Source organism: Paralichthys olivaceus, chromosome 9 (genome assembly GCF_024713975.1).
Source record: "Paralichthys olivaceus isolate ysfri-2021 chromosome 9, ASM2471397v2, whole genome shotgun sequence".
Taxonomy (NCBI): domain Eukaryota; kingdom Metazoa; phylum Chordata; class Actinopteri; order Pleuronectiformes; family Paralichthyidae; genus Paralichthys; species Paralichthys olivaceus.
The window spans coordinates 20847972-20860938 of NC_091101.1; the positions used below are offsets into that span (position 1 = coordinate 20847972).

Here is a 12967-nt window from a genome sequence, read left to right on the forward strand (position 1 = left end):
CCTAGGTTACAATTCATTTTATGGTGTGTGTGTGTGTGTTTGACCCGGAGGTTTGTCTCAGCTGCTGTCCCCCCCACCACCACAGGCTCCTCACCCCTCTCTCCCCTGTTGGTCCATTGTTCTGTGTTTGATGGGTTATTATGACCACAGTCAAATCTGCAGAGGTGAAACACACCACTTCTGGTCAGGTCCTTCAAAATAAAACGTTGCCCACGCTTCACAGTGTTTGTCAAGTCTTTGTGACTGCTCTATGTCTCTTTGTTGTTGATTTGAATCTTTTATGTGGTCGTCTGACTGACTCACCAACAAGAAACGTTAACCGTCACTAACCACAGATGCTCCCATGCACCCCTTGGACCCCGAGGCCTGTGCACAATAGGCCAGTGCTGTGATTCATCCATGTGCAGGGGCGAAACACATTGGGCCCTCAATGGGATTAGTCCTGAATATAGTTGTATGGATAAGTCTCTAATTTTATATAGTTCCTGTATTACAATGACACCTAATCCATCCATCCATTATCTATACTGCTTATCCTTTGAGGGGGAGCTGTAGATGACAATGAGGCAAACTACAAAAATCTTATTTAGACCTAAGAGAACTGTATATTGTGCTTAGTGTCAGCAAGCAGCCCATTGTGAATATGTATATATATATATATATATATATATATTTACATTTTGTATTTATGAGTAAGCTAGTCTGTTTTCATGTTGAATCTTTTATTTCTGTGCCATTGGAGAGCTAGGAAAGTAAAAATGTAATTGTACGGTACGACGCCTGTTTTTAATCACGCATATGACAATAAAGAATCTTGAAAATTGAATCTTAAAACATTCTCGTAACAGCCCCATCTTCTCTGTCACTATCTTTAAAAAATGGTAACTCATCTCACCAAAGCAATTATTAAAGTCAGTTACGCTGTTGAACTGTGATGGGTTATTCATTGTGTAAGTACACTGGGCACAATGACACCGGAGCCAAAATACTAGTATGTTGTACTCATACATGGCACATAATGCTGATTCTGATGTCTCAATGGGCAATGAACACAATGGCTTGGACTCTGTATTAGACTGCAGCTAACTGCACCTTATTAAATGCTCATTTTCAAAACAGTAATTTGTGTATTTCTACATCTTGTCTGCCCCTTTATGGCTTTGTTGACACATGGGGACCTTTATTTTGAAAAGCCTCGGTGTTCCGGCACAGTGGTGCTGTGGGAGGACACTGAGGATCGGGAGTGTCCCGTTCACACGCTCCAGCAGCGGATCACAGGAGGAAACTTTGTCTGGATGCGTCTTTTTGTTTTACTTATCTGGGGAAAACTGATTTTAAAGACTGATCCGGGACATTGTTCCTGTTTTGACTTTTCATCTGAACCGGCCACTCACTCACTCACTCATTCATTCATTCATTCATTCATCCCTGCACCCATAGTCTGTTTTAAAATCACCCCCCTCTGGTGTGTGTTTCGAGCCCCCTGGAGAAGATGGACCCCCGGCTCTCTGTCCCCAGGTACCCGCTGCTGGTGCTGCTCTGCGCGGCCGCTGCCCTCTCGGGGACCCGGAGCCCCGTGGCTGCAGCGGGGAGGAGCTGCGCAGACACCCGGCAGGTGTACGCGGAGAAGGGCTACGGCACGGACATCGCTCCGCTGACTCAAATCTCCGGTAAGACACTGAAATAACCTGCGAGTGAGGACAAATCACACAAGAGAGTTATTCCCAGAGTCATATGTTGTCCTACACGAGCCTTATACGAGTTTATATTGAAATTAAAATAAGATACACGTAGAGATGTGGGTGCAACCTGGATTAAATTTTCATTATGCACATTCAGGTCACCACAGATAAACAGCCCGGCACCAGACATCAGTCTGAGAACATTATATCCATGTTCTAACAAATGTATAAACGAAATACACACAACAAATCACCACGAGAAACTAATCTGTGAAGTACAATGTGGCTTCAAACTCACTAATAAGCACCAGACACACACACACACTGCAGAGGCATCATGGTGAGATTTCCTCCAGAGGACTGACGCTGGGTGGTTTAAAACAAATTACAGCCGCCCCCTCCTCCTCTCTGTGCGCTTTAAATAGGATGATTATGGGGATGAGCAAATTGCCAACACCGGTGCAACAAAGAACCTCGCCCCTAATTAGTCTTCTGCCTACTGGCCCACTGTTAAATCCCCTGAATATATTTATATATATATATATATATTTATATATACAGCCTGTGGGTTTATGTGTTTAATCTCATCTGCCAAATGAAAAGGTGTCACAAACAGTTTGGGAAATGTGACGTGTTTGGTGATGGGATGAAGAGGACAGAGGAGGCTGCATGAGCCCACATTTGTTAAAATATGAATGTGTGTGTGACAAACATGCACCAACTTTATGTCAATTCAGCTGTTTGTGTGTATGTGTGTGAGTGTGAGTGACTGAGAAAACTGCAATATTGATTGATTGTGTGTGTGTGTGATAGTGAGTGTGTGTGTGTGTGTGTGTGTGTGTGTGTGTGTGTGTGTGTGTGTCTTATCACTGCCTAAGTCTTGGCTCACCGTCCCGTGGGCCAGGGGAGCAGATGGCTTGGAGAGCAGAGGATGAGGAGAGGCAGTTTAGAAATGGAAATAGAGGGATGAGAGAGGGGTAATGGTGAGACACACAGAGAGAACAAAAGAGGCAGAGAGAGGAACATCAGCGTGGGTGGAGTTGGGATTGAGACTTTCAACTGTATTAATTACAGTTATATTCTTTTTCGGCTGTGAAATGACAGAAACCAAAACCAGTCGTTTGAATGCTGCGTGTTATTTACTCCCCTCCTGCTTGTCGTTTGCATATCATTACCTCTGACGTATCAAAGACTCAACCTGAGCGGACAAAGAGAGACAGATTGAAAGTGAATAATTCATGTAAGGAAATTACAAAATTTCTATCCCAAGCTTATCTTTGACAAGATTTCCCCACGGTGACGAAACTGATAAGTGGAGGAATTGACTCTTTTACTAAAAACCTCTGGTAATAGAGCGTCTGACGTTATATTTGAAGTATTTATAATGACTTTATTCTAAGAAAAGAAGCCCACAGGGCTTTATATGATCCCAGTTTACGATTTTACATTTTTTTATAATAAAACCAAAAATAATCTAATTTATCCACATAACTTTCAAGGCCTGTGATCGGACCTGATCTCTCACCTGTCCTGGTTTTCCTCCCCAGGTGAGCACCTGCGTCTCTGTCCTCAGGACTACACCTGCTGCTCCAGTCAGATGGAGGAGACGCTGGCCCTCCAGAGTGAGAGAGACTTCCTGAAAGCCATCGAAGAAAACAGCCAGTTCCTGTTGACCACCTTCAGCCAGAGACACCGCAGATTTGACGGTGAGAGACTCGTACAGATATTAATCATGTCGACACCTCAAAGCCATAGTTTGCACCTTTGATGGATAAAATGCGGTCGGCTCGTTTTCATCTCTGCCTCCCTTATCTGTCAAGTTAGCAGCAATGATTGGCAGCTGATAAAAACATCTGTAGGATCTCTGACTGTGCCGTTCCTCTCAAACAGTGAGATGTCTGTGCCTGCTAAAGATCCTGGTATGACTCATGTTGAATGTGGGAGAAGTGCTGACATTCAAGGCTTTGACAGCTCCTGCAAATTTATAAAGTTATTAGACTCGCAAACGCAGATTATACAAAAATAAAGGACACAAATGCAACAGAGGCCGAAATATCTTGACAATGAATCCCTTAAGCTTCAGAAACACTAGATCTTACATTTCCCACAATGCAACTCAGTGGTGTCTTTAATTGCAACCTAAATGTCCATATTTTTCAGGGGGGTTTCACACTTACATTGTTGGTCTGGACCTGGACATTTCAGTTTAGTCCGAACAAAAAAAAAAACCAAGTGTGAAAGTTGCCTCGGGGCCCTGGTCTGGACTGATGGACCGACACTGACCAAAAGAAGAGCTCTCGGTCTACATCAAACTAAACTAAAGGAAGTTGAGACAGCATTTGGCGGTAGAAGGAGAAAAACGCGGCTCACAGGATTGTTTTAAGTCTTTGCCTCCGATGATCTAATGCTTGAACAATGATGGTGTTCATTTTGCTGGTAGTAAAACCATTAAGATTTTACAGTGGCAACATATTTTCTCCTTTCAAATGGAAAGACTACTACCTGCCATATTCACATCACCATCAGACACACGCCGTCTAATTAAGGTGAAGACAAAGGATATACAAGTCATACAAAAGTCTGAATTACAATGCAAACATTGCAACAAAGACATGAACCTTGTTTTAAACTTTCAGTGAAAACGTCCTCAAACTCCAGATCTCTGGTTCGTATCACGCGATGTCTCAGACCTGAGATAACCCCGATGACATCACTATGACATCATCAGGGTGTAAGCTCCCTGCAGAGCTGCAGTACACACTGTGAATCAGTTTTCACAGTAGGTAGTAAGTCTGTGTTCAGCGAACTAGCCTTCACGTGTAAAATTGGTGAAGTGCCCCTTTACACAAAAGGTCAGTGTAGAGAACCTTCATCTTTAATGACTGTCAGTATTTTAGAGAACTCAATCCACATCCTCGCAGCCACAGCTCAGAGCTGAAGTTCCACTTTCTCCTCCTACCTGCTGTGGTTCTGACCTTTTTTTTCTCCTCAGCCTTTTATATAATATACGTGATGAATCATTTAAAAATGCCGGAGGAGTGGGAGACTGGATATGAGTCTTAAAGATGGATTTTAAATAAAAGTACATGTTGTTACACTCATTTATCAGTGAGCACGATCTGATGTCCCTGTGAATCCGGGAGGGGGGGGGGTGGTGACTGAGCGCCTACATAGAAACCTGGCAAGGATATGAGAAGAAGAGAAGGTGGGTGACACATTGGTTTAATATAATCTGCTCTTTCTGCCTCACTGCAGAGTTCTTCAGGGAGATCATCGACCTGTCGGAGAAGTCTGTGAACCAGATGTTCACCAAGACCTACGGCCGGCTCTTCACCCAAAATGCCCACGTCTTCCAGGAGCTGTTTGTGGAGCTGCGCAGATATTATTCTGGTTAGTTCAGCGACGTGATCCACCTCATGAACACACAGAACATAAATACATGAACTCAAATTGTGATTTCATGTATTTAGATGGTCTGATGGTCTTTGCAATGTTGTTGCAGTTTAGTTGATCCTCCATACAAATCAATACAATAAGGGGCCCCCTGGTGTTTTAGTGCTCAGAGATGCACACTGTGTAATTGCAATGTCCATGATTCCAGCTGGGGACCTTATTTTTGCATATCTTCTCATCCCATATGTTTTGTCAGGCTCCACTCGAAGCAGAATGCCAAGAACAGTCTGAACTAGAAAGGCACTCATTAGAGCACACAACCACCGCCACGGCCCGGCAGTCACCTTAAATTCAACCATGCTTCACCAAATTCCACACACTCGTAGATATCGGTCCCCTAAATATACCTGAGGTGAAGCTTTTATTCACTTTCATCGTTGCACCAGCAGTCTACTGGGGTTTTATTAGTCCATGCTCATGTTGTGGTGAATCCACAGCACTATGGAGGCAGCATTGTTCTTTGACGAGCACCGAGATGCCAAGAAGAACTGGAGAAAACGTAACGAAATCCCACGGATGCCAGAATGTTTCTATTTCTGTTCTGAATGGCTCTGTTTTGGCATGACAGCCGCTCGCTGGCGAGTCTGTCTGCAGGCTGTCGCTGCTTAGTCAACCTGTCTTTGTCTGCCAAACAGCACGGATGGCTAATTTGAGGCTGTATAGTAGACTTCAGATTGGAGAGTCGAACCGGTCTGCCAGTTGTCAAATCACCCCAAGCAAACAAAATAATGCAGCACACAAAATATATCATGTGTTATTATTAACATGTCATTGTGTTGTGTTTAACAGACTATAGAATCAAAGAAGCAGAACAGTTTTTGTGCTGGTGACTTCTGTTTTGTTTGAGAACAGTGTTTTGCACCATTTTACAGATACAGAATGAATTCACCCAGCAGCTTAACTTGTACCATGTGTGTGACCAACACTGGAAAACCAAAGTCAATTCAATTTGTCTCATGACCAATGAGGTGATGTTTTCTTTTGGTTTGTCTGGGACAACATTGTCAAAGGCCAAGCAAGAACCTGTTGTTCACTTAATTTCTGGGTACATGGTATTCTTGTCAACTATATCACAGAATGGATATTTCATTCAAACAGTTTGCAGAACATAGTGTGCAGTGGTTTACCTGATCTGAATACATGTGTATGTGATATGGTGATAACGTGGCCAATCAGCCTAGCTGGAGGTATTCTCTGTTTTCTTTCTTGAAGGACTGTGATATTGCATGCACACACTGCAGCCATCAAGCAGGAGGTATAGGATACGCACATAACCTGAGCACTATAATACTGTTTGTGATTATATATTTAATAATTCATGCTTTATTAGTCTTTTTCTTAATTTCCGAAGAAATGAGTAACTGCTGGCCACAATGTGTTTGTATTTTTCAGCGGTGACTTTGACTGACTGTTTAGTTTGGTTTGCTCTAACCCTTTCATCGAGCCCTCTGGGCAACATTGTAGCACACTGCAAAAGGATATGGTGGTTTAGATGAATATTCACTCCTGTGGAAAACATTCTGTACATCTAGTTTGCTGAAATTCCCCCAAATACAATTCTTTCTTTCAGAAATCCCTGAAATCCAGATTACAGATATTGTTTTCTATCAATCGCTCATTTTAGCTCCTTTGTCCACAGGGGGCAGTGTCAGTCTGACCGAGGTTCTGTCAGACTTCTGGTCCAGACTTGTGGAGCGGGTCTTCTCTCTGGTCAACCCTCAGTATCAGTTCAGCGAGGACTACCTGGAGTGTGTCAGCAAACACACAGAACAGCTGCAGCCGTTTGGAGACGTGCCCCGCAAACTGCGCGTACAAGTGTGTGGCTCGTGACGGACACCTTCAGAAAACACGTGGTTGTGATTCAGTATAACTGTGCAGATTGTTGAGCTGAGACTGATTTCATTCTGTTTCCTTTGGTTTCACATTCAGGTGTCCAGGGCTTTCATTGCAGCCAGAGCACTGTCTCAGGGCCTGGCTACAGGTCGGGATATTGTTAACAAAGCAACAAAGGTGATTCTTATTGGTTGCTGGAGATGTTGTTGGTATCTGTGTGTAGTACACTTCAAGTTGTCCTGAATAAAAAATAATACGATAAAAAAATCATAATAATACACTTAAGTTACGCTACAAAGTACTTAACAAGAAGAAATAATAAAAGACATTTAAATAGTTTAAATGTAAAACAATCCTTGATCAATTGGGGCCAAATAAATAAATAAAATAAAACAATATTTTATAGTTAAAATTATCAAATAAAATAGGGGTCTCAAGAATATCATTGTAAAAATAACGATGTTATAAGGTAACTTGAAAAATATACAAAGTAAAATCAGGCCACAAGTAAAAATATATGTTGCACTACAGAAGATTTTCTCTTTGTGTGAATATTTTTCCTGCATTTCATTCTGGAGCTGCTGACATGCGTTCCCTCATGTAGTGATGTTCCTGATAACATTGTGCTTTGTTTTCAGTTGACAGCAGACTCAGAGTGTGTGCGTGGCCTGATGCGTCAGTGGTACTGCCCTCTGTGTCGAGGCCTGCCCTCCCTGCGGCCCTGCCACTCCCTGTGCCTTAACGTGATGAAGGGCTGCTTAGCCAATCAGGCCGACCTCGACACCGAGTGGAACAATTTCATTGGTGGGTTTGGGCAGACTGAGCAATATATCACAGTATGTTTTTAAATTGGTTTCGGGTCATTGTGTATTTTTGGATTAGGGATTTATTATTCACCTTTGGTTTCAATTATTTTAGATTCTTCAGAAAAAAAAGATGTTAAGACCCAAATGAAACTTAATTATTATCAATAAACGGAGCAGACGTGAAAGTAGAATCCTTTTATTGCTCCTCTGTCACTCATTCACTTTCCACTTCCTATTCCCCTAATGAATTCCTCCTCCATTAATCATTCATGCTTCTCTGCTCCTTCTCAATTGATCTGTCTTCCTGTGTTTCCTTTCCCCTTTCATCAAACCCACACATTCCCTGCATTTTCTTTCTTTTCATGTGCAGTGCCTCCTCTCACCTTTCATCGCTCCATCTACGTCTGCTGCACCCAAACCCATTTCACCCCCATACACCCTTTTCTTCAACCTCCATTCATTTCCCTTTTTTTTGCTTCTTAAACAGCTCAAACAGATGTAAATCAAATCTCTTCAGCTGGTTGAGCCCCTGAGAGACACCAGGAAGTGTTGTCTGGATGTTTATCAGGACAATATGCCACCAACAGAGCTTTTCTTTTCAACCCTGAGAATATGAGCGAATGTGGACATAAAAAAATGTTATCACCCTACCTTTTTTATTCCTGTCTCTTCCTCTCAGATGCTCTTTACCAGGTTTCAGAGAAGTTGGAGGGGCCGTTCAACATGGAGCTCGCAGCCGACTCCATCTCTGTGAAGGTTTCAGAGGCCATCATGCACATGCAGGAAAACAGCGTCACCATCTCCACTAAAGTAAGAAAGAAATGATGTGCATTTAAAAAAGAACAAATATAGACAGTGATGCAGAAAAAAAAGATTTTATTTGTGACTTCCTCCACCATCTTAAAAAAGTCACTCTCTAATGTCAAAGCTATGATTTTAATTATTCTATCTTTATTAATTTAACTCTAATCTTCCTGATGAGACAGCATGCAAGAAATGTAATTAGAATTATACACGGAGAGCAAAACGGCTTCACAGTACGATGAAGACGTGGCCGTCATCCCAGGAGCGAATCCACCAGAGACACTCACATCTGAACAGAACCAGAAAAACTCCTGGTTTGTGGGGGCAGAGCTCTTACTCTTTAATTCAGCTTTGTGTTTTTGCAGTTTTACACTAACAGGGTGTGATTATGGAGACTATGGAGAACCATATGTGCAAACACTGACTCATAAAGCTTCTCTCTGCTTTCAATTACAACATTAGCATTCATTTAAATACACCATCTGATGTTGAGCCTGGTCCTGTTGTTCGTAGAGAACAAAATCTAACACTTTGACAACATTTCAAAAAGATTTCACAAACTTTCAATGTAGGAGCATCTGTATTTCATGATGTTATCCCCAACACATGTGTTTATACTGGTGGCTGTCTTGTTGTTGTTTACCTCCAGGTGTTCCAGGGCTGTGGAAGCCCCAGACCAGCTCCAGGACGGACTAAACGCTCACCGAAAGAGTCTGGGGGAAGCAGGAGGCCGTTCCGCACCTACAGTCCAGAAGAGAAACCCACCACCGCTGCAGGCACCAACCTGGACCGACTGGTGAGGAAGAAACATGTCCTGTTTTCAGATAGTTGCTCTTGTGTAATAGATTAGATTTTAAAATAGTTTAAACATGTGTGACTTTATTTTTATGGCCACTTGGGGGAAGCAGAACAATAAAATTGATACGGTGAATTTGTTCAATTATAAATTAGTTCTACTGTATGATTCATTTAGTTTATTAAAGCTTATTTGCCTGTTGTTTTTGGAAACATTGCTGAGGGAATACTTATACCAGGTTCAAAGAAAAAACTAGAATTACTTCATAACTGTTGCAATCCTCCGTCTACAAGTGCAGTTTCAGTCTACATATATTTTCTTTCCTAAGAAAACCCATTTATGAGGCAAGAAAGAGTTTTGTGGGGTCAGAGTGACCTTCGACCTCCAAATTCTAATCAGGTCATCTTTGAGTCCAAGTGAACTTTTGTGCCAGATATAATAATATCCCTGATGGTTGTTCCTGATAGATCACAATCACGTCACTGAGACCTCGACCTTTAACCACCAAAATCCGATCAGTTCATCCTTGAGTCCAGCTGAATCTTTGAGCCAAATTTGAATAGATTTTGATGAATTACACTGAAGCTACAGTTAAGTCAAAGGTTTGCTTTGTGCCTGCATCAGGATTCAGACATGGCCACTGAGCAGAGAGCAAAGAAAATGAGAGATTAAAATAGTTTCAAACAAATAATATGAGAGTGCAGCCGTCAGAGCCCAGACAGTTTCCTGCTGACGAGAGTGAGCTGGAAAATAAAAGAAACTGAGAGCAGAGGAGAGAAGAAAAGTACAGTCATTTACTTCTATTTATAAAAGATATAAAAGACATGTGATTTGAAAACTGACCCAGATTCAGGGTCATGTCAGTTTTTGACTTTGTCAGTGCTGCAGCTTCCTTATGCTTCCTCCATCCAGCCATAGCAAAGTGAGAGACTTAGAAAAGCCAGTCTGAGTCATAACCAGTTCCTTACCGCCTCCGCACAGGTTACCGAGCTGAAGGAGCGACTGCGGCCGATGCACGGCTTCTGGGTGTCCCTCCCACACACCACCTGCAACGATGAGAGGCTGGCTGCCGACGTCACTAACGAGGACCGCTGCTGGAACGGGCAGACCCGGGGGAGGTGAGGGGGGATCAGAGCGGGGATGGAGGGAGGGTTTGGTGGAGGCGGAGGTGGAGAGAGTGAGTGAGTGAGGGAGGGATTGTACAGGTGGCAGATGGAACTTTGTTTAATTTTGTCACCACCACCTCCACACAGATACAGACCCTCACTGCACATCCAGGCGGATTTAACTGCTCAGAAAAGATCCGTGTTCATGTGTGAGCAGTGTTTTCATACATGAATTCCACTGTGCACGCTCTCCCAGGTACCTGCCGGACGTGACGGGCGACGGTCTCGTCAGCCAGATCAACAACCCCGAGGTGGAGGTGGACATCGCCCGGCCAGATGTGAGGACCAGACAGCTGATCATGGAGCTGAGGGTGGCGACCAACAAACTGAGACATGCTCAGAGCGGACAAGACATGGACTTCATGGACAGTGAGTGTTTCTGATGCTCGATATTTATATATCTGCATATATATTAAGGAGTATAAGTTATATATTGGTACATTTTAGAGGTAAATTGATGATAATGAAGATCTGGAAGGAGATACATTATTATTTTTCAGTCTTTCTTTCTTTTCTTGAGTGTATGAAATACTTGGGAGTCCAGCCAGTATAATAATATTTGCATGAAGTACACCTAGTGGTTAATTTGGCACGCCCCCTAACAAAGCCAGGTAAGGGAAAGTGGAAGCGGACTTTATCAGGAGGTGGGCCTTAAAGAGACAGTAGCTAAAACCAAGTGTTTCAGACAGAGGCTGAAAAGAGGAGCTGCAGCAATGGACAGTTAGAGGGCAGTGCTGTGTTTTCTGAACCTGAATGTCGTCTTTAACCCTGCATTTATAAGTAATGTTAACTTTATTGCATCACTATGCTGTACCTGTCTGAAATCTCTCCTCTTGTTCCAGGTGAGGAGGGCAGTGGCTCAGGGGGTGGGGATTACGGTGAAAGGTACAATGATGATTGGCCGGGCTATGGGCCTTACTCCCCCCCCTATAACAAACCCCCTCGCAACCCGGCCTCCAACCCCGCAAAGCCTCCTCGGGTCCGAGACAAAAGTGGCTCCAAGTGGAACAGAAACAACGGCCATGGACGGGTTCGTTCGTCGACCGGCGGGCTCACCTCCTCGCTGCTCTCTTTGTGTTCTTTCCTGGTCACTGTTGCCCCCATGTGGAGATAACCAGTTATTACAGAGTGGAGGTTTTCTGTCATGCTGGAGTCTCGAGCACCTTGAAGAAAAATAAGTCATTCCATTTTTTAACACCAGCGGAAAAAACAAAAATAAGACAGGTTAATTTAGCAATAATCAAAAACCTGTTTACTGCACAGAATAAAAAGGTTAAAGTGAGTATTTTTCCTACTGCCCAAGCCACAGAAGAGGCATCATCACATGATTAATGCTAATACTTAATAAGTACTGCCCTTTTTTAGTGCCATTTGTTGGAGATGTTTGACCTGTTGGAGTCTTGTTGCTGAACCGTGCTGGAGCATGGAGGTCCAACTAAAGCACTGAAACAGCAACAGGAATGAGCAGCATGTGTGGGTGACGGAGCCGAAGATCTCATGGTGCAGCGATCTGTGAGATAGAGAGAGATTAGTCGTGCTGGTTGATTACTGTGTAGTTTCGAATGATCCGACTGCATTTGTTATCTGCCTTTCTCATGAACTTAAGTTGATTTGTGTATTTGATTTGATTTCTTTTAGTGGTTCATCTTGTTTACTTTTCATCTTGTGGAAATAGTGACATTTAATTTAAGATTAATGTATTTCTGCCTGGAAGATAAAAAAAAGAAAAAGAAGTCAGGATCAGTATTTAAACCAAACACAGGACTTATTTTGAATGTACCTAGATGCTTAAATTAATTTTAGTTCACTTGTGACGACAAGGGGTAAATTAATTATGATTTTAATTTATTTGTAATATTCTATTTCATTGTTCTCATTGTCACGAGTTTAAGGGTTAAAGCCTGAGTGTTTATCCTCTGAAGAGTCTGTCTCTAACTTTCTCTGGTAAAAAAGGAAAATCAAGCTCTATTTATTTATAATGCAAACCAATCATTTTAAAATCTGAAACCAATCAGAATAAAACTGTTAATTATTGATATTTATTTGAGCCAAAAAACCAGCTGCACTTTACCAGAGATCGTTCAGCAGCGACATGTGAATGTGTGTTTTTTATTGTTTGTTGTTTCATGTTCCTGTTACATGCTGAGAATGTTTTTAATGATGTGTTTTTCTACTTATTTTCCTAAAAGCAACAAAAGATGGTGACGACGGTGAGCGAGCGCATGATGTAACTCTGGATTGAAAGTTGAGGGAAACAAGTTGGGTTTTCATATGCTCCTGTGTTTTGATAAAGATATAATGAAAGATAAGAAGGGAGGTTGTGAGGAGTTGGTCATTAATGTACAACGAGAGCACATTGATGAGCTTAAAGTAATAATCTGACTATTAATCGTAAGGTTAGACGAGATGGCACTCATGTCCGTATGT

The 12967-nt window shown here is 42.4% G+C and overlaps 1 protein-coding gene across 1 annotated transcript; it reads left to right on the forward strand.

Moving 5' to 3' along the window:
- The first annotated feature begins 278 nt into the window (after positions 1-278).
- On the forward strand, positions 279-12852 carry gpc2 (glypican 2). The gene is made up of 11 exons (XM_020085952.2): positions 279-1670; positions 3230-3388; positions 4938-5072; positions 6775-6950; positions 7065-7145; positions 7607-7772; positions 8454-8584; positions 9228-9374; positions 10356-10492; positions 10737-10909; positions 11383-12852. Exons 1-11 carry the CDS (start codon positions 1493-1495, stop codon positions 11652-11654), a joined length of 1755 nt encoding a protein of 584 aa, XP_019941511.2. The 5' UTR covers positions 279-1492; the 3' UTR covers positions 11655-12852.
- Positions 12853-12967: the final 115 nt, after the last annotated feature.